General features: G+C 39.5%; 2 protein-coding genes across 3 annotated transcripts; both read left to right on the top strand.

The window, feature by feature from the left end:
- Nucleotides 1-3,809: 3,809 nt before the first annotated feature.
- On the top strand, nucleotides 3,810-16,735 carry gra (granulito). 2 transcript variants are annotated; one of them, XM_076265991.1, is made up of 8 exons: nucleotides 3,810-4,316; nucleotides 4,924-5,039; nucleotides 7,216-7,265; nucleotides 7,570-7,642; nucleotides 7,752-7,858; nucleotides 12,373-12,431; nucleotides 16,187-16,218; nucleotides 16,505-16,735. In XM_076265991.1, the coding sequence occupies exons 2-7, from the start codon at nucleotides 4,973-4,975 to the stop codon at nucleotides 16,191-16,193; spliced, it is 363 nt and encodes a 120-aa protein (XP_076122106.1). In that variant the 5' UTR covers nucleotides 3,810-4,316; nucleotides 4,924-4,972; the 3' UTR covers nucleotides 16,194-16,218; nucleotides 16,505-16,735. The 2 variants fall into 2 exon arrangements, with proteins under 2 accessions (XP_076122106.1, XP_076122105.1); XM_076265990.1 differs by having other exon boundaries at nucleotides 16,187-16,735.
- Nucleotides 16,736-17,038: 303 nt separating this feature from the next.
- upp1 (uridine phosphorylase 1) lies at nucleotides 17,039-22,568 on the top strand. Its single transcript, XM_076265989.1, has 8 exons — nucleotides 17,039-17,201; nucleotides 17,330-17,419; nucleotides 17,886-18,003; nucleotides 18,104-18,262; nucleotides 18,455-18,569; nucleotides 20,123-20,332; nucleotides 21,244-21,390; nucleotides 21,836-22,568. The coding sequence occupies exons 2-8, from the start codon at nucleotides 17,379-17,381 to the stop codon at nucleotides 22,018-22,020; spliced, it is 975 nt and encodes a 324-aa protein (XP_076122104.1). The 5' UTR covers nucleotides 17,039-17,201; nucleotides 17,330-17,378; the 3' UTR covers nucleotides 22,021-22,568.
- The last annotated feature ends 74 nt before the right edge of the window (nucleotides 22,569-22,642 follow it).

The raw sequence follows: 22,642 nt of genomic DNA, 5'->3' as shown, positions 1-22,642 counted from the left end.
ATCGCAGAGAACATGCTCCTGTCAACAGTTCCATCTGGGCGTGAAAAAAAAAAACATAGGCTAAATGTTCCATACACTGGACCAAGCAGGGCTTTCTTGTCTGCCTCCTTCAGTCACTAGCCAGAACTGCACTGGTCAAAGGTTACTAGGAAATGTGATTAATCAGCGTTATTTTTTTTTTACGTGTTATTTTTTCTGTAATGAATTAATCGAAATAAACACGTTATTTTGACCCTATCCCTAGCCCTAATATATATTTATTAATTTCCCAACTATTAGCCCCAGCTTATACATAGATTTTTCTAAATGTCTTCAGTTATGAGGTTAATACACGGGGCAGTTAATATGGTATTAATATGGTTTTGTTTCTTTTAACTTGCATAAAACACTATCCTGCGGCTTATACACAATGCGGCTAATACACAGGAAATGTTATCTATGTTGTACGAGTTAAGGCAGTGTTTCCCAAAGTCTGGGTCGTCGCAGGAGATTTTATTTGGGTCGCCAGCACAATTTATGTTGTGTTATAGGCCTAACTGATACCATTTGTCATTTGATACCAGGAAAGCTAACAGTTTTCTATTAGGATGTAGATTGTGAACTACCACAGTCACGGTTTTTTCATAAAAGCTCATGAAACTGGCGCATGAAACTGGGGGACGAACGCATCGCAGAGGGGGTGCCAGCATGGATATCTTCCTCAAAATGAAACCGTTCTGTGGGGCGCCTGCCATGTACCTCGCAGTTGCAAACTGCAAGGGACATGAATCCGCCTATTTGCACGAACATTAATAGATACCAGCTCCTCAACTTTACCGATTCAAATCTAGTGACCGCTCTGTCAACTAAAGCAGACATCCATAGACCGGACATAAGGCCATTAAATTGGCATACAGTTTCGATTGCAGATGCAATCTTTAAAGTTAATAGCAACCTCCTCACATTCTTATTTCTGATTTAAAATGCACAACAGTGCATTATAGTCTACAATTTAAATGGGCATTTTAAACACTATTCCTCTCGTTTTCTACCTCGCTCAAAGTAAAGGCGCATTCTTCCGGCTATTGCGCAAACACCTCTTTTTCTGATATAACAACTATACAATATAATATAATACAACAATACAATATAACGACTTGAGTTATTTGTTGTTTACATTGGAATTGACGTCCACAGTGTTATGGACCCATTTGTCTGCAACGCAACGTAGCCTACAACATTTTTTTTAGAAAAGCTAACTATGCTGACGAATGACGACTGCACAACATGCGAAAATTTCCCCTACTCTCGGATGCGCATTAAAACGTATCTTTTCAGTATTCATTTCCAACTTTTCATGCTGATGGTGCTCAAAATGCAACACAACCGTGTTCAAAGGAGGGATCCTATGGTTGGGGGAGGCATAGAAAAGTTGGAGAACCTGTGGCCTAAAAAAATATTGGTGGTTGCAGAGTAGATTTGAAGTGAAATGGGTCGCGATGGTCTGTCATTTTTAAAAAGTGGGTCGCCAGAAAAAAAGTTTGGGAAACACTGAGTTAAGGAACCCATGCTAACGTTGACTAAAAAGAGGAATAAAAAATCATCTTTTGGAAATTGATCTTAATGCCTTAATTAAATAAATGAGGAAAAATCCAACCTTTAAGGACAAAAATTTTCATGTATCGTAAATAAATAAATAAATGTTATTCCTTAAAATACAGGGGATCATAATTAAGGGACCCCCTATGTTAAATTCCCATAGAGGCAGGTAGATAAAGTTCCCTTGGCCTTTAGAATTAAAATAACCCCACATCATCACATATTTCAGTTAGCCAGTGAGTTCAATGCAAATTAAACCAGATATTAGGCTAACTGAAATAAAACCATGATATCTCTAGGTATGGTGAAGGGTATGTGATGATGTGGGGCTATTTTAATTCCAAAGGCCAATGGAACTTTATCAGGACGCATAGTATCCTGCATCATGAGGTGATCGCTGAATGTGTGGAGTGTTATGGGCTTGAAATCACGTAAAATCCCTAAATTTACTCCAGATACATCAAATGTATAACTGTCCAAATCTGCTGCTACCCTCAGCTGCTGAATGATGGATAGCACTTCATCAAAAATTGCAGTCTTTGAACCAGTTTTTATCAGAGGAAATGTCCCCTAACACTGTAATAGTGTGTTTTGCTGTGTGCAAATACAGAGGTCCACATATTTTTTTTGTATTTGAAAACAAAGCAATAGTGTGGTGTTTGGGGTGGACAATGCAAGGGCAACAATTGTGGTAGATTGGATATGAAAACTGGTGTTTATCTGGAAACATCCTTTAGGTGCTGACTAGGTGTACAGATATTCAGTTACCTACTGACTTCGGAGCACCGATTCCCCCTTAAAGGTAGGGTAAGCGATGCGAAGAAGTTAATACTCACAGAACACTATTTGTAATATTCAGCAAATATATTGTCACAATCTGATAGCTCTCCATTCTCTGAGTACATTGTAAGAAAAGCTGTTCTTACACAGCCCTGGTTCTGTGAACGGGAAACAAACATGAGGGCAGCCTGTCCTCCAAACAATAAAATATTGTGAAATTTCTCGGGAAGCAGTGGAGGGAAGACTGACCTACCTAGTGTGTTTTGTTTGGTCTTTGGTTCAAATATAAGTCAAATGTAAGTTGCTTTGGACAAAAGCATCTGGTGAAGTCATCCAGCATCACATCTTCTTCTTTCTTCCTGTTTATTAAAATGTTTAGGCCCTAACTCTGTAAAGTGCCTAGACAGTAGCTGTGCAATATAAATCATTTAAATATATTCTGATTATTCTGATTTGTCTAATCAGCCTTGTTATTTACTCCTATGCTGACTGCAGTCTCTAGCTGATGACCCTGCAGCTGACTTAACGGCTCCCGCGGACGTGCGACAGGCTTAGTCCCAAAGCAGGAAACATGTCACCTGTTAAAGAATCTGATTTATGTTTATGGTATTTAGCAGACACTTGTCCAAAGTTACTTACAATGACATCAATAAACATTGTATTATGTACAATAAACATTGTATTATTATGAAATGTTATTTTAACATTACAGGAAAATGATTAGTTTATAGTAAAAGTCAAATAGCCTAAAAAAGTAAATATTGCAAGTCAATAAAGTTAAAAACTGGAAATACTGACCATCAGCAAGGAACACATAAATCAGGAGTCCACCACCTTGGAGGCCACAGCTTTATTTGATAAGGAATGACATGCTGCTAGGAATATTTACCACCAGCATTTAGCTATAACCTACCACTGGTTTCATGAAGAATGCATACTTTTATTAAAGTAGTTGCCAACAGTCATGCAAGTGCACCCAAGGGTTTTATTTATGGTTTACATACAACATCCAGTTTATTGTTTTTAATGACATGATGTTGTGTTTAAAGGGTCTGCAGTTGCATCCTTCCTTTATCCAGTGAAATCACACCCCATAACTCCATGAAGAAATGTTTGGACTATGTTTGGATGCATCCTGTGGGATGTAGTTCATGAAACTATTCCAGTACATAATCTGCACAGTACATAATCAGATCAGACTCAAGTCGAATAAATACTGGACATCGCCATATGGTGTATAGGCCTAGTTGAAGAAGTTGTGGTAAGTGTAATTCATGTAATGATTGTGAATAGTTCAAATTCTGTTATATAATTCTTTTCATGATGAGACAAAGAAATATAAGTCACAAAACCCATGGAATGACTTGGAAGGAAGTGGTGCACAAAGTCACCCTCAGGACCACACACGTGGTCTACTTGTTTATGAAAAATTGTCTTTGACCGTTGATCCAGGCCAACCTGTAGCCGTCTCCTGCAACATTCCAGAGTGGAGATACAAACGTGTGTGTGGATTTAATCAGTGATAGAGAAAACTTCTCTCTATGACTCTGGATTTAATGAGCTTAAATCCGTTCCCCTATGTTGGCTCCTGTATAGGCATATGTAAATAGATAATGGAAAACGTTGAAATAAAAGCATATCACATGACAAATATGGAGATGGCCGGTTTTTTAAGTTGTGATAAAGCGTATTTTTCAGTTGGAAATTGATTGGTTCTGCCCACTGGCTGCTGGCTATTTTATGGAAACTGATCAGACAAAATAATCAACACCAACGGTTAGGCTACCGCGTCCGATTTCATTCCATGCACTTCTACTTTGGAAAGCAGTGTCACGAGCTTGCCAGCCACCAGCATCAGCGCAAGCTCGTGTTAAAAAGACGCCGACATTCTAGTTGGTGAAGCGTGAGTGACCCGGCGAGGGTGTGTGAGTGTCTCGTGGATGGAGAAAATACATCATGTGAGTTAAACTTCATAAATAGTTGTTCTCGTTGTTACCTGAAGTGTTCGTTTGATTAACGTGTGAACGATGGCAATTTGTTGCACATGGCTTCATAATGTAAAGTTTTCCACCCAGTACTTTTTTGTGGTTCAAGTTCGCCATCAACATCACGCAAACTAGCTTACATCGGCACTTCAGTGTGATTGTGATTATGATTTTGTTCAACTATTGCAACTAACGATATGTGACAAGCATGGCAGCGATTCATATTAAACTGCTTTGATCATCAATTTGTCTACAACGAGGAGAGCTACATAAACAACCTCGGTCGCGTGCCTGGTGTTAGCTAACTAACGTTAGCGATGTTTGAAAGGTTTATCACTTGATTGTCCTAGTGGCTGAAATCCATGTTGCATCCAGAATGCCACTTCGAATTAGTTAATCTACCCACTGTCACTAACGTTACATAGCAATTGTTGCCCTATACTACATTCGTATGAGGTTGTAAATATACACTACTATGTATATCTCATCATGTGCCCTATACGTTGCACGTACACGTATTGATTATATAAAATTGACTTTGATTTCTTTTTTTTGCCAATTCCATTAATTCAATACGCAGCTTGAACAGCCTTGAGAGTTGAGCAGCATTCTAGCAATCAGGGGAAAAAATGGAAGTGTCAAGGAGGCGGATGAAGCACCTTGAGCCAGCCAGGCCACTTCGTCGCCTGAATGAAGGTATTATCTCCATCAGCTTTTTATCCCCGTCTGTTTGTATCATGGTGTAACGTTAGTGATGGGGGCATATATTGGCCAGGATGAACCTATTATAATTTGTGGACCGCCAGATCCTACCCGTCCTTGGAAAACCAGCCTTGCAACTTCACTCTACCCCAGACCATAAGAATCACAAATTGCTTTACAGCAATTGTGCAATAGTCTACTATTTGTATGAAGTTGTGTGATATTAGGCCTACCTTGTCAGTGCACATGGCTCTTCAGAGATTGTCTTTGCCAGTTTGTGAACTAGGGCTGCCATGATTAATCTATTAGATGTTGACTAAATTAATTGCCAACTATTTCAATAATCGATTAATTGGTTTGTGTCATTCTTTAAGGGAAATACATCAAAATGTTCTAACTGAAGCTTCTTAAACTTGACAAAACAAGGCAGTTGAAGACATAATCCTGTGCTTTGGAAAACAATGATTGAGATTTTTTCACCATTTTCTGGTATTTTATCAATCAAACATCTCATCAATTAATCGAGAAAATAATTGTCCGATTTATCGACTATGAAAATCCTTAGTTGCAGCCCTATTGTAAACTAATCCACATGTACCATGTCCAGGGGGAAGAGTGAAAGCTGTGAGTGGTACTTACCACAGTTGTGTGAAGTACAAATACTCCGTAACTGTAGGGAGAGTCAGGAAATGGAAATAAACCTGAAATAACATTGGATGCCTTAGTGTTAATTTTGTCACCTATTTTTAATTTAGTCTTAGTCTTAGTCCTGTGACGAAATGTCCTTTTTAGTCTTTGTCATATTTAGTCATTCAAATATCATTTTTGTTAGTCAAGTTTTAGTCGACTAAAAGTGTCGTCATTTTAGTCTAGTTTTAATCAAAAGAAAACTAAAGGTATCTTAGTCTTAGTCAGTTTTAGTCAACACATTTTAGTCTTTTTTTATAACAAATTATTTCTGATTACCATTTGAGTCAAATAGTGTTTCACACATCTCAATTTTCCAACAATATTGTGTGTCCACAGGGCTACTCGTCTGTTATAATTACTCATTCTGATTTTTTGTCAGCAAACTTTGTATCATCAGTCTAACTAGTTAAATAGTTGACATTACATGATGAACATTTTCGGATGGACATTCTGGGGGATGTTAATTTGTATGAGAGAAGCTTCAACTTCTGGGTATGTAGCATTGTGGCATAAAGCTTAGCTAACTCTGGCAGAAATCTCCAGTGTTCTTGTTCCATGTAGTTTCGTGTTGCAGCCACAGGGTTGCAGCAACAGCACGTAGACTAGCCTACAGGAAAGCTGTTGAGTATGAACTCATTCGGAATATTTTGAAAACGTAACAGCTAGATATTCTGTCTTCTCATTTTGTAGACGAAAATGAAGAGAGATTTTATCTTAGTTTTTATTTCATGCAAAACATTTTAGTCTCGTCTTTTTTCGTCAACAATAATGCATCTTAAGATAGTCTTAGTTAGTGTTTCAGGACATTACTGCCGTCTCGTCATCGTCTCGTCTTAGTCATGAAAAAAAAGGTCGTTGACGAACATATTTCCTCTCGTCTCGTCTGACGAAATTAACACTAGGATGCCTTTAACATTGCAAGATGAAGGCAATTTACAGACATGGGCGCAAGTATTGAGGGGGCTAATATTGAATTGAGGGAATTGTTGGGCCTTGACGGAGGTACGCTCTGTGGTTACTTGGTGCTATTCTAATGTATTTAGAAATACATTTTTAGCTTTATGTATAGTTCCTTTCACAAGTATTGGCACCCTGTTTAAGTTCAGTAAAAAGAGGTATGTGGCTGGTTGGAAACGCATGGGACTCATAGCGATGTCCTATTGCGTGCTGAGGGAATTTGAAAGACAACTGATTATCCCGCCCCTCGGACTGAGCACTGCGAACGGTGAGTGCCCAGACCCTACATTTTAATGTGGGTCTGGCTCGTCAGGCTAGCTCCCTACTATATATACAGTAGTTTTGTTTGGGTATATGTGTATACACATGGATCTATCTGTGAAGGGGCACGCTGTAATTGACATGTGCATTAATGTTTCTATACACTGTTTCATTAATGTACATTGCACAACAAGCTGTCTTCGCTTTATTTTAAGAATACGAAATATGAAATGAATGCCAACCTGTTTTTGCTTTATCACAGATCAACCCAGATTTGCTGACCTTGAGTCCTTTGCATCACAGGCCACCTCAGTAAGATGTTTTATGTGTATGAAATATTACTGTTGCTTATTAACTGATGGAGTCCCAGTATGGCGGAAACATTTTACTTCATTCTGTGTAATCATGTATAAAACAAGCTTGATCATTATAAAAAAAACATCCAAGAGCAATAGCTTATTTATATTTGTTAATAGAGATAGTGGAAATTCTCAGGATATTTAAAAATCTAGATTGTAAGATCTACATTTATACCTTGTTTCGAAACAATGCTTTTTGGACCTTAAAATGGATATTGTTACACTAATCATTTTGTCTTTGTATTCCTATTTTAAAGTTCAATAGAATTGAAGTGGAGCAGTTTTATGAAATTCTTCAAGTACACAGCAAAAATCTTGTTGCAAAGAAAGGTATGGATGTTTTGATCAGTATTAACATAAATGCTTTAAAATAAATTAACATTTCATAAGTACATTCTCCTCTAGATTATGAGCTAATTCTGTGTAGTTTCGGTTTCAGAAAGGATATCCTATAGCAGGGAATTTCTCCTGAAATTTGCCAGCACTCCCATGGCTAGAAGAAGGCCTGAATTTCTACCTGAACACCCAGTTGTTTTAGACAAGGCAGTAAGAGTTTCATTTTTTCCCCCATGTTTACAAATTGTATCACTAGATAATTGTATTCAGATTTGTTTCCATATTCATATGATGTCAGTGGTTGGTTAAGCAGAGCTTAGTTAATGTTTTGGCTGCTACTGTTGTCCTCTGTGTTTGTCTGTCATTAGAAGGTCAGAAAGAGGATGAAGGGAGTTTTATGGGCTGCATTAATCAAGACTGGCGCTTCTAAAGTATTTCTCTGACGCCGTTTGATTCATAGCTGATGTGAACTGTAAATCAGTTTCCAAATTAATTTTTTTTGGTTAAAAAACCCACGGGTACTATCAGAGCTAGTGAGCGGAGCTGAGCGGTGCGAATATCCCGCTCCCCGCTCAGGTGGCTGTTCACTAGGCCGCTCCTCCGCTCAAATTCACATCAGGCCACTCCGCTCAATTTCCCTCCCCGCTCCACTTCAAAATCCTCCCACTCCAGTGAAATCGCTACACGATCGCTCCAATTTAAAAGAGGGAGAAATAATCTACAAGCCGAATTGTCACCTTTAGAAAACCTAAATCCCAAAGAACTCCGCTCACTAGCTCTGGGTACTATAGTGTGAGGATGTTTTTTTTTCTCTCTCTCTCTCTCTCTCTCTCGCTCTCTTACTGTGCACATATAATTTAGTATTTGTATGAAGTTGTGTGATATTAGGCCTACTTTGTCAGTGCACATGGCTCTTCAGAGATTATCTTTGCCAGTTTGTAAACTAGGGCTGCCACGATGAATCTATTAGATGTTGACTACCGTAAAACTCCAAATAATAGCCCGGGCTTTTATTTTCCCAAATCGCCAAACTGCACCGGCTAGTATTAGAGACAGGCGTCTATATGAGACAGGCCTTTAATTCCCTTTACACAAAACTTTTCCTCTGCAAAGATGGAAAATATTATCGAATTAAATATTTCAAACACACTGAATGTCTACCTATATGACTAGGCTATCTGATGACAATTACGGATCATCATTCATGTTGAGATGTTGTTCATTGAGTGAGATACAGTAAGAGCCAAATAGCTGGGATAGCCAGAACAGATGAAACATGTTTTAATTAAACGTAATCTACAAAGAGATCGTATCACACTGAAAGCTCATATTTTGTCACTAGCAAATAGCCTATATCGGTCTTTTGTCAAATACAGTTGCATTATCAGCCCTGACCAAAACCGTTCAGGAATTATTTATGCAAAAGTGGAACGTGCTTAATGTTTCATTCTCCCTCCTTTTCGGCAGGAATGAAACAGCATGAGAGAGCATGAACCATACTGTTTCTCCCGTTTTGTATTTGTCAAATTTGACAATAGTCTACATTCAAATCATAGCCTACTTCCAGGCGCACGGGAACATATTTTTGACCAGGGGTGCTGAATAACAAAATAATCATGGATGTCCGACGATTTCTCCCCCAGCATATGATTCGAATTTAGACAGCTAAATACGCCATTTTACCGCCGTGTATGAGTAGGTCTAAGAGTGAGAAGTTGTATAATGCCACATGGACAGCCACATTCCACTGCAACTATGCGCAGCACTTGCCACTCCGACTCATCAATAAAAACTGTGCGCGCACACACCAGTCCCATAGAAGCGCACTTGACTTTACATCATTAATCTATTTCAGTAGGTTATATAGCCAGAGAATGTCCGTAGACGGGCTCTGATATAGCCTAGTCTAAGGTAAATTCCTTTTCTGAGTTCTTTCTCTTTATCGCCATGGCATTTAGAATAAAGAATAACGTTCGCGAACGTTCTGGTTTTGTTGCCAGCATAAAAACAAGCTTACCATCGGCCTATCCGCAAATTAACACAAGGGATGAATTGAACGATGACGAAGTCGGACATATAGGCATAGTTCATATTGGAAAAAAAGTTATACAATTTGGAACTCTAGCTTTTCCCCACCATAGTCTTTTAATGCCATCTAATCATAACGTGCACAGTCTGCGCCATACTTAAGCCCAAATCACACCCAAGATTCGCAATGAGATGAGCAGCAACTTGATGCAACATTCTAAAACCTTGCAACTGTGACCAGACATGTGAATGCTTTGCGACGGCTTGTAACAACGTGCAACATCTAATTCACACTGCTGTAACCTCCTTTCTGTAATGGTTTCGTGTCATTGCGAATCTTTAAACAGACGATCTGACTGGTTTTAGAACATTAAATACAACCTGAAACTAAAAAACAGACCAGGCCTCTACTGGAGACCGGCCTTTAACCCAAACCTGTAGCCACGCCAGGCGTTTAAAAGAGACGGGCGTCTCTTAGGGACTCGGCGATTATTTGAAGTTTTACGGTAAATTAATTGGCAACTATTTCAATGAAAACCTAAATCCCAAAGAACGAAGAGCAACGGCAATGTCACTCATAGAACATGTATTGTAAACGATAGCCTAATGCAACACCGACAGTGCAACAATGAACAAGCTTGGCAACGTCAAAAGCCTACACATAAGTCTAAAACTAAAGGGATCAATGGGATTAATTGCCTAAATAATACAGGTTTAGCATCTAAGTTTTACTTCAGCCTTACTTAAAGCATGTATTCAAATTGCTCACGTTTTTCTTTGCTCTCCGTAACACACAATGTTTACGCGAAATGTGTCTTCTTAAATTCCAAAATAAATCTCACTGGAAGAGTGTCACCACATAGTTGTTCTTGCTCTACATTGTTAGTATCTAGTTGTTTTGTAGGAATAGTACGCCCTATGACTTTCAGTTTCCTTTCTAAACTACGGACTCTGGGACAATGAATTCTGGGATACGGGGGAGAACTCTGGGGGTTGTTTGTGTGTGTTAATGCCTTTATTTACTGTTTTAATGTCCCTGTTTTAGTGTAGCGTGTTACCCTTTTAGGTATTCTTCGTGTGTGATCCTTTTTGTGTGGGGGGCTGAGTCCACCCCTGTATGTGTAGTCAGGGGCGCCTGCAGGAATTAATGCTATGGTACGCACACCCATCACCCCCCCGCCCCCCCCGCTCCTAAAAAAAACAAAACGTTCACGCGTGGACAGTATTTTTCCTTTAGGTTCGTGCATACATAGTATAACAACATTCACATGCAATAATGCAACAACAAAACAACAACGTCTACAATTACCTATTCATTTGGGCAACTTTATACAGCCCTATACAGGCTAAAGCTACCTTTAGTTGTGTTATAGCGTACTGTAACGTCTGGCTTTAAACAGCTGTAATGCAGTCGTTCTGACAAGCACACCAATTGCTTAGCCAACCTTGTTCTTGCCCATCTTGAATAGGTCCTCTAGCTTTGCTGCCTCCATCCTTTCTGTTTTCGTTGTTTAAACTTGTGATATCCATGAGTATTGAGTTAGTGAATTAGCTCAACATTGTGTGCTGACAACCATATAGAAAGCCGAGTAAAAGAAAACAAGTAGCCTATGCATGCCTGTGTGCATATTCTCTCCTGCTCAAACATGTGTGCGCGTTCATTTTGATAAGTGTTCACTAACTTTACTTAAAGGAACCATATGTAAGATTTTGGCCAAAACTGGTACTGCAATCACTTTCAAATTACTGTAGAGCGGTGTATCCCCTCCTCCTCCCTCCTGACTCGAGGTTGCCAACCCGGATGCCAAAACACTACTGACTTTGTGATTAGTAGAGGGTGGCGCATCAGGCCAAAACACAACATGACATGACAAAACACAACATCAACATCAGTTGAGGGCTGCAACTTCACTTTTTAAATGGCAATATCCTGGCCGGACTACAGTTGTACGCCTGTGTGTAGTGTATGTGTGTGTGTTTGACGTGCCTAGTGTGTGCTGTTTTCGTGGGCTATGTCGCTGCCCCTGATTATGAATGCTAGTCAGTGAAAGTGGCTACCGAACCAAGCTGGCTAAGTCGTATTCCGTTACATTACTATGGCCAACATCCTGTTTTTTAAATGTAACGGTCTTTGATTTATTACGAAGACGTGACTCCTGGCTGGATTTGGGCATGCCTCAGACTCGTGGTGTGAGTGGTATCGGAGCGAAATTGGAGCGGAACAGAGCGGCTGCTCCGGCCTCTAAATTAAAAAGCGCTCCACACTCCAACAAAATTCCATCCGCTCCGCTCCTCGCTCGCTCGCGCTCCGCTCACTAGCTTTTTTTCTCTCTCTCTCTTACTGTGCACATATAATTTAGTTGACGAAGTCACTTTCAATGTAAGTTGGAGTAAAGCTTGTAACTGACTCCCTAAGCCCAGCTGATCCCAATCCATAATGAATATAATAAAAAAGTAATTGGATGGAAGTGCTAGGTTACGTCACTTCTGTTTGGGTTTCAGAGCAGCTCCTTGCATCTTATGTTTCTGGATCACTGCCTTGCAGTGATAAATTGTTATTATGACAGTTGGAGGGCTTGTTTGCCAATATAAGGTCAAAGCAGATGTAGGTATATTTTTGTGCCAAAGCAGATTTGGATATATTTTTGTGTTCAAATTCTATATATGTCTTTTCCATTATTTGTCTTTTGGTTTAGAGGGTCCAGGATGTCCGAAGGCTCATTCTCTGCAATACGTGTGCTGGAAAAGAGGAACTGTAAGTCCAGGTAATGTGCTATCGTAACATCAGATATTACCAACTGTCCTGTATTTCCAACCTCTTACATGTATGTGTCACTTAATATTAATTTCTATACAAATCAAGACGGCGGATTCCTAATGAAACACAAGAACCCACACCATAAGTGTATGTAAATTAGCTATGTACCAAAAATTAAATTTTACCGTGACTCGAAGAGCTGTAAACAGTGTTGTAAGGCTGCGTGTACAAATCCGCTTGGAGTTCCAGTGGAATTTTGATTTGCGACGAGAATTCTCGGGCTAACCGTTAATGTGCCGTGAGAAAGGTTGGGAATAGGCAGCCACCAGCCCAGCACTAAACTCCAAGCGTGGTAAACAAAATCGGATATTTCAGGCAGTAAAAGCCCGGTAAGAACCAAACCAGATTTTGTTCAAATCTACACACCTATGGCTACTGAAAAATGTAAGGTTAATTTATCAAATGTTATTTTGAAGTATTAAAAAACATTGTTGTTTTAGAATTTTCGAACGAAATGGTTGGTAATTAGCACGTTTACGTATGCACTATAATCTTGCTGAGAATGATGTACTGTATGTAGTAGGGCAATTCCATGCAAAGGTCATCCTTACCATGGAAAAAAAAAGTTGTGCAAACGCAAATAGAACTGTTGTTAAAATCTTCATTTAGGCCTATATTTTATTGTTTGTAACTGATCTGATTGAATTTGATGGAGAATGACACACTTTTTACATCATATTTATGGTGTGCAACCATACAGAAAAAACATTTTTCCCATGGTAATATTATACATATTTAAAAAGTGGATAAATGGACCCAAGGTTCAAACAAATTGTGTAATTTGACAAATTCCAGATTGACAAGGGAATGGTAGAGCAATGTCTATGCTCAGCTTGCCTTTAAGAGCACAACTCCTCCTTTGTAAGGCTTTTGTTTTTAAGTCAGCAAGTTCCATGGCCATGACACATCCATAACGTTTTATAGGAAAAGTTTATGCTACACATACAGTGTTGATGCGACAATGTCCATAGTGTCTGTGCAAAGCTGATTTATATCAATGTAAAGTGTGATGACCAAATTGTGCCCCTTTCTTACTTTTAAAACCTTTAATGGTGCGTTATGGATGTGACGTTATGGATGTTACATAATGTGAATTTACAAGACTGGGGACTTTATTATACCTCAAAGCCGATAAAACGTCTGTTCTGGTGGCATGTCAGTTTCAACGCATTTCAACTTAGTGTTTACAATTGACATTTTAAAGATTATTAGGATGATCAAAACCTCAGGGAGGCCTTGCCTAACCATTAGCAAAACAAACATAATATTAAAATACCTCCAGTGATTAGCCTAGCCATAGCCTATTTTCAAGTGGCCTAATAACGAAAATCTGAGCGATTATCTTCCTGTAACTGTCATACTGTTGTTGTACAGTAACTGGATTATCATGTTAGCTAGTGAAGATGGCTGACTTTGCAGCTGGAGTTAACATAGAAACCTCCTTCTGTTGCAGATCTGTTCAGTCTGCCGTTCACGTCTGCTTAACTCAGTTTAATTTTAAATGTGACACGATATGACAGCATAAGTGTCAGGTCCTCTGTAGCTAATACCCACAGAGTAACATAAGTAAGGGCAGCAATAAACTAGATGTACCACATAGCGGTACAAAATATGACCGCCTCTTAGTCCTGCATATTCTCTTCGCAAAAATAAATCACGCTTGTCAATTTGTCTCCATCTCCTACTCCTGCAACTCATGTGCATGTAAATGAGTGTGTGCTGTGAGTTTGCTTTTGTGTATAAGAGTGTGTGTGTGTGTGTGTGTGTCTGTGTGTGTGCATGTGCGTATGCGTGCCTGTGTTTGTGTGTTTATGTGTGTGTGTGCGTGTGTGTGTTTGCATGCGCACATGCGTATGCGTGCCTGTGTGTTTATGTGTCTGCATTCATGTGGGTGGGTGTTTGTGCATGTGTGTGTGTGTGTGTGCTTGCCTGTCTGTATGTGTGTGCTTGCCTGTCTGTATGTGTGCGAGTGTGTGTGTGTGTGTGTGTGTGTGTGTGTGTGTGTGCGTGCGCATGTGCGTGTGTGTGCATGTGTGTGTGCACGTGCGCGTGCATGTACTTTATGTGTGCAAATCACAAATGAGTGGGTATGGGTTAGGTTGATGCGGGCTCTTGAGACTAACATACCATAAATATTTTGTTATCTTGGGTGCAACGGTTGAGGTAGGGCTAGTTATTTAGGGGAGTGGCCACCAAGTTTCATGTTCCCTGGTGTTTCAGTAACCTGGGAATCACTGACCAAAATTGATGACTGTAAAAGAAAAAAATACATTTCTTTTTTATATTTTAAATGACTTGTTGTCCTGATTCTTCCTGTGGATCTTAGTGGGCACTGAGGAAGCAATAATTTCATCGCTAGTTTTTCATGATTACTATTTCAATTGTTTCATATCAAAATTCACTACTTAATTATGTGTTTTATGTAGTTTGTCGAGGACTGGTTCAGACACGTCACATCCATAACGTGAAACCGTCACATCCATAACGCCAGTTTTTCCTACATAATGCATTACGAAAATGACGCATAGTTTCAAAAACACACTTTTTGTGTTCATTCAAGTCTCCTTCATGCTACATATATCATAGTTTCGGCAGTTTCCTTCAAAATTCACAGAGTTTGTAGAAAACCTTTTTTTTACCAATATGAGTCCAATTGTCACATCCATAACACTGGAACTGCCCAGTATGTACATATAATGTAGATACTTAATGGGAAAAATATATGTATGTCAGTGCATGCTCTTTAGATTTGTAATTTGCAGATTGACAATACCAGGAGGCAATGCTATTTTGCACATGTATTATTCCTTTATTAGGCCTAACACTATCGTAACTGAACTGTCATAGTAGCCATCAAACTAGTTCTATGGGAAGGGATAGTCCAGTTGACTTTGATGTATAGATATCAGTGCAGGTTTAAATCTTTTGCGGTAATGTTTGGTTCTCCCATCAGTTTAATTAACTGTGCTGAGATTGGATTACAAGCACAACCATAAGAGGATGATTTAATCTTAAACAAACCATCATCAGCCTCCTGGCACCAGAAAAAACTGAGATCATGCTGACCTGAAGTATGGCCTACAAGATGGCACAGACTTTAGAGGATTGAGACAGAAGGCTACGGCATAGACATAGAAAGGAAAATGTTATGGTTATAGTGTCAAGGCCCTTTACCAGACTAGTGTGCCGACAACTGGGGAAACAAGCCCATTTTCTGTATATCACTCAGTTTTATGTTTAAAAACAGTCTGATGTTTAGTTCCTTGTTGTTATTATTTAGTGTACGCATATACACTCATAATCTTACTGGTTACCCAAGAATCAAGAACTGGAGTTTGTAAGCGCTGCAATGTTTCTTGGCATCATGACAAATTAACAAGTGACCAGCATTCGCAGACCAAGCAACAGGAATGGTTTTACACATCAGTCAAAAGGTGCTTACTATCTGTTCAAGTGGATAGATATCAGCTATGTTCAGTACAATATAATATTTATTCAAAGGAATGCAGGCTATTTTGAAGTTTACCCATTTAAAGGGTTTTTATGATGCAAATTCATGTATTCCGTGCATCGCTAATGAGTGAACGGTTGTACTGAGCTGAGGAACGGTGTAATCTTGGTTTGTTTGTGATCGTTTTTATCAAAACACTTTGTAACTTAGAGTTTTAACATGTGTTTTTTTTTTCTTCTAGTGCCTAGCAAAGGATAAAAAGAGAAAACAAAGGTAGAAGATCCTTTTTATCTGTGGATTGGTTTTAGAGTTGAGTGGGTGATTTGCCAACAGTACCACCGCTTCTGTTTGTTTTGTATACTCTCCTAGACTGCAAAACATTGCGTGCTTAAGTGTAAATAACTGTTGATTGGGTGTGTCATTTGTATTGTAACTGTATTTATTATTTATTATAGTTTGTGGTAAATGTTGTGAATTTCACATTTCCCTTTGCCTCTTTTCATCTCTGTAAGACTTTCTTTTGATTTCTTTTTGGTGTGTTGACTGTTTGATCAGCAAGAGTGCACATGTTTTTTGGATTATCTGAGAGAGCTTCGCCATCACAGGCAGGTGTTTCGGCTACTGTTTACTTTTGTTTTGATTTACACCCAGACCCTTTTTAATTTGCACATGTGGCTGGGAAGAGACTGAGTGAGAAAAGTGACCCTGATATGCTATCCAAATCATACGTCAGAAACTGTCATCCCTCTGACAATTTGGCACCATGATTAAAACGCATTATTCCAAATGATTGTTGCATAGTCGTGATTTATTTATTACAATGAAGTTCATTCAGGATTCTTGAACATATTGTGCTTGCACAACATATACTTCATCCCCATGCATATACAACCAGAGCGCAGTGCTCAGTAGAACTGACAGAACAGAACACTGACAGAAGACTAGTATAATTTGCTTCTAATTTCCAGTTAGGTCTAACCAGTGACAGCAGGGAGGTCTAGGCTAAACGCAATGGCACGAGAAAACCGGTAGGGCTACCGGCCAAACAGCATGGCTTCCGTTCTCTTTCTTTATAGGCTATGGGAGCGCTGTCACGTACTCCAAATGTACTCGGCTTCACTGTCAATGACACAAGCGGATGTTGAACAACGGAGAGAAAATCGAGTAAACGAAAGTGCATTCATTCAACCAATTTTTGTACGTAACTGTTGACAAAAAACAGTTTTTCGGACACACGTCGTCTGCTCTTGCCACAGGTAAATAATTACTTTATCATATTTTAGTCTCCTGCCAATGCTGGCAGACCATAAGCACGTTTGGCAATTTGCACGTTACTCTATTGGAAGATGTGGTGGTAGCCTATTCATCAGCGGTCTGCTTGCAGGCAAAAATATCCATCCGGAAGACCACTTGCCTCTGTTTTCAAAGGAAAAATGACACCGGGCTTTAATGATGAGACAAAAGGAGGGGAAAGGTAGGCTACCGTTCAATTACATCGGTGTGTTTTATGATCAGTTTTGAAAATAATGAGACCTGGGACGGCAATCAAAAGTGTTATCTCTTTCTTAACTTGTTAAATCTCTTTAAAATGCTTATGTGCCGTGCGGTATACATTCATTTTTTCTATCAATACATGTTACTAGAATGAGGAAATGCATAAAATTACTTAACGCACTCACTGCCCTCATGCGCCAGATCACGTAGATTAATAATACTTCAGTAGGTTTATTTGTGCAGGTGTATTGCTTTGTAGATTGGTTAATAGCATATTATTGCATTCAGCCCTCTTTGTTAACAATAGACTGATGGAGGTTGTAAACTCTTAAGTCAGTCAGGTCAGTGATGTTTGAGTTAATAGAATGGGTTTTACTCGGAAAGTGTTATAATTTTGGAAAGGAGTAATTGTTTGCCCTGAAACATTTGTTTATATTCTATATTAGCTGTAGTAATGTACTTGTGCACAATCCTAATTTGGATGCCATGAAAGAGGATATACTTTACCATTTCAACTTGGGGACGGCTACACATGATTTGCCAGCCATGTTTGGAGATGTCAAGGTAAGTAACACGCACAATGAGCTTATAGAGGATTATCTCTCTGTTGAAAATTTAGTGTGATGTAGTTTTCTAATTCTTTTCTAATATTGTATTTTCATAGTTTGTATGTGTAGGTGGCAGCCCGTGGAGGATGAAGGCATTCATAGAGTTCATCGGTCATGAGTTGGGCATGGCTGAGCCTAAAGCTGATTACCCCAACATCTGTGCAGGGACTGACCGCTATGCCATGTACAAAGTGGGACCGGTGCTCTCAGTCAGCGTAAGGAAATGTACACACGTTTGATTTTCCCCTTGATGACGACACTTTTTCTTTTTGTCTGACTGTTTCATGCTAAATTTACTGATATTTTGACACTAAACTCACATTCTATGGTGTAGGTTTAGCTGGACATTTTTAAACCTGCTGTTATGTCCCCTCCTTTTTTATATTTACACTCCTCGTGTGTTGCAGCATGGAATGGGGATTCCCTCAATAGCCATCATGCTTCATGAACTAATCAAACTCCTCTACCATGCTCGCTGTACGGACGTCACAGTTCTGAGAATTGGAACGTCGGGCGGAATAGGTACATTTTATTTTTGCACAAATATCATAGGCTATCATATCATCGTAAACACTTATTCCATGACATGAGCGCTTTAAAGACGATGGTTCAATAGAGATTCTGAAGATTAGTTTTTAATTGTGACATGTTTTTACTCATGCATATTCAAACTTTCCTTGTCATTCCTTTACCGAGATAAAGCCAAACATTCATAAAAGTTCAAGTTTGTAGTTGTTGCCCCCCATTTTCTCAGACATGTCACATTCATAAAAAACTGAAACTTTGACCACAGGAAAAATGAGGATGTAAATGGATGAGTTATTCGGCTCTCTCTATCTCTGACCTGACAAAACTGAGAGGGCAGCCCAGAGGTTGTTGACAGTTCACAAAGGTGTGGCCTCTAAAAACACCCCTATTTATTGAGTTAGGGCCTAAAAATACCTTGTTAAATAAATATATACACTCACCGCTTTACCTGTTCAACTGCGCATTGATGCAAGTATATAGTCAGCCAATCGATGCATTTAGGCACGTAGACATGGTCACGATGATCTGATCTGCTGGATTTCAAACCGAGCATCAGAGTGGGGAAGATAGGTGATTTAAGTGACTTTGAACGTGGCATTGTTGTTGGCAACAGATGGGCTGATCTACTGGGATCACGTACATCCATTTCTAGGGTTTACAGAGAATAGTCTGAAAAGGAGAAAATATCCAGAGAGCAGCAGTACACTTAGCAAAATGCCTTGTTGAGATCCGAGGAGAATGGACAGATTGCAGATAGAAAGGCAACAGTAACTCAAACAATCATGTAAATATGGACCAAAATCTCTGAGGAAAGTTCTGAATGCAAAAGGGGGGTCCAAGCCACTAGTAGCAAGGTCTTCCAATTAGTGGCTAGTGAGTGTATATTATTTTCATGTATATTTAAAATGTGCATATCTAATTTTGGCAACCTCACAAGATCAGAGCAGAGAGCTTAGCGCACCCTCTGTGATCTTTGGCGCCCCCGTTTGACCGTAGACTCTAGGTTGGGTCACATGATAGGGAAAGCAGACAGACAGACAGGCGGAGCTTCTGTGATGTCACTACATGTGGCTAGTTGGGTAAAAGACAATTGCCCTGCTCATTCATGGCTCACAATTAGGACAGCCAGTGAGAGGCCACTCTCACAATTAGGGACAGACTCTTTTGTTGCCACATGTGGTGAGTCAGTGACACCGACACCGTGGCATCTTGGGTTGACTTTGTGTTGGATTTCCTTGCCAACCAAAGAGTAAAACAAGACTGGACAAGACGGCTGCTTTAGCCACTCCCTCTGGTCTCGTTTGTGGAGAAGGTTTGATACTTGATACTCTTAGGCTCTGCCAATCTCTCTCACACACACAAACACACACATACACTAGACCTATTTCCAAGTCAATCACATTTTATAGGGATTCTGTGTAAGATTTAGGTTAGGTTTTCTCAGTTTAGTTTTTTTTTTTACATAGTTAGCTGTGGGAGGCTTATAGGTTTAATTCTCCCTTGACAATGAATTCCTCATACTGGTGTATTTTTCTGCTTTCTTTCAGGCCTGAAACCCGGCACTGTGGTTATCACCAAACAGTCCGTGGATGCCTGTTTCCTGCCACGCTTTGAGCAAGTGATTCTGGGAAAGCCAGTGGTCCGGAGCACTGATCTAGACTCTGACCTGGCAGAAGAGCTTCTCCAGTGCAGTAAAGACTTGGATGAATTTGAAACTGTCATTGGCAACACTATGTGCACAATGGACTTTTATGAGGGTAAGCTACTCAAATGAAGCTGGAGGGTTATAAATGCTACATTTGCTGGTTCTAATTACCTGATTAAAAGTGAGACAAGTCCTCATGATCACCTGCTTAAATACTTGGGTGGTCAAAGATACTGGACTGAATGCTGGCAAATGTTTTCACAGCGCTATACAGATTAATTGAAGTCAAATCTGTCTTCAAATCTGTACCAGAAAAATCTGTCTAGCACTATGTCGATAAAAGTAAAGGAATACTCAACAATGCCCTTGACCAATTTTGTCACTTACTGCAAACATCACCTAACCCACCGCTAGCTGTCTGTGTCCTGAATACACTGTAAAAAAACGCGATCTCTGTGGACAGTCCCAGGCTCCAAAAATGGCAACAAAAACAGCCCGGGCAAACCTAGCCCATAAAAACATAACAAACTGTTCCAGCAAATCACAGATGAGATGCACGTTTAGGAGAGTTTCAATTGCATGGGAGCAGCACGGGAGGGATGGGGAGAAAGTAGCGAGCTAGCTCTGTTTTGTTTGAAAGTCAACAGAAGTGACGTTACCCAGCATCGCTTAGAGCACCTTTAACTGCATACAGTGCGAGCCAGCGTTGGCAACGTTGGTTTGATTGCATTGTTTTCAGTTGGAATGTCCTAATTGGACACAACGTGATACAGTGCTGCGCAGCGTAATATGGCGTGATGTTTTGAGCAGAACTTTTGTTGGATGCTCTGTTTTTCTTTTCTTTTTTACCTGCTCACATTCTGCTATTTTGAACAAGAAACATGGCGTAATTGAACAGCATGTTAAACAGATTCAGGGGGGAAGGAGAGCGCCCAATGCTACGCCACAGTCAGACACTCACATGCAGTTAGGATAAACTGTAAGGTTGTTTCATACGTTCACGTCTGCTGTGGCTTCTTTCAGGTCAAGCCCGGCTGGATGGGGCCTTCTGCTCATATACAGAGGAAGACAAACAGAACTATCTCAAAGAAGCCTATGCTGCAGGAGTCCGCAATATTGAGATGGAGTCTTCTGTATTTGCTGCCATGTGTAAACTTAGCGGTCTTGAAGGTAGGACAGTTTGTGTATTCTAACAAATTTGGCCATTTTTGATATATCATACGAAATAAGCAGCAGGAAATGTATACTTGAATTTAGAAAATGTATACTTGAATACTTTCAAATTTACTTTAGCTTACAAATTTGCTTAGTATTGGAAAACCTGAACTTTTGGGGCTGGTTTCTTGGACAGTGATTAAACCTGGTCCTAGACTAGAAGAGCCTTTTCAGTGTTGATCTTGATGTTCTCTTTAAAGACACCCTGTAGGGGGACCCAGAGAGCAAATCTTGTTTAGTGCTGCTGCTTTATGTCCAGGACTAAACCTAATCTATGTCCAGGAAACCAGCTCTTCGTGTTTTCATTTGCATTTCTTGTTTTAATGTTATGTTAAAATAATGGATTTATAGCCAGAGTGATTGCTAAATACCAACAGTCGAATTATCTATTTTGTTGTAGCGGCAGTGGTGTGTGTGACTTTGTTGGATCGTCAGAAGGGAGATCAGCTGAGCAGCTCTCATGAAGTCCTTCACGGCTACCAACAGCGGCCACAAACACTTGTGGGGCACTTCATCAAGAGGCGTCTGAATTCCATGAGCAGAGGCGTCTTATCTCCTGATGATGAAAAGGCAAAGACATCCTGAGATGACATTAGAAATGGTGGCTTACTTGCACTGTACTGTCAATTATACAAATAATTTGTGTGCATTTTACTTTAAGCATTGTATTTAGTATGATCAAGGCCTTCTTTGCTGATGAGCCTTTCATTCCAGCTAAATCGCCTATGTTGCTATATTTTTGTGTTTTTTTTTTTATTTTATTTTTTTATCTACGTTGTAGATAATAACTGGGAACATATTTGTTGGGGAATGTTGGATTTATAACTCTGCTGATATTTTCGTAATGTTTTGATAAAGTTTTCATACAAGATTACACTGCAAACACAGTATATTATGTAATGCTGCCAGAGAAAGTTGACAGTGTTTTTCCACTGGTCTTAACACAATGCTTTCCCAGTATTAAGTTGCAAGTATTCACTTGAACCCCCGTTGTAATGCTGGGTTGGGCACATATAACATGGACACTGATGTCAGTGGATATTTTAAAGTCTGTAGCTGTATGTTATGAAACATATTATAATACTAGCAATAAAGATTACCCACGAAAGATTAAATGTGTTTTGTTAGAATGATTGCAGGTAGTTCCATCAGATCATTTGGATCGATAATGGTAAACATCGTTGATCTATTGTGCTATAAGCATTGT

Source organism: Alosa pseudoharengus, unplaced genomic scaffold (genome assembly GCF_046254945.1).
Source record: "Alosa pseudoharengus isolate Yale_2024_CS ecotype anadromous, Long Island Sound unplaced genomic scaffold, YU_APseudo_1.1 YU_APseudo_1.1_scf_4, whole genome shotgun sequence".
In the NCBI taxonomy this organism is placed as follows: Eukaryota; Metazoa; Chordata; class Actinopteri; order Clupeiformes; family Clupeidae; genus Alosa; species Alosa pseudoharengus.
Note: the sequence above shows the minus strand (reverse complement) of the source record. Positions and strands in the feature narration are given on the sequence as shown.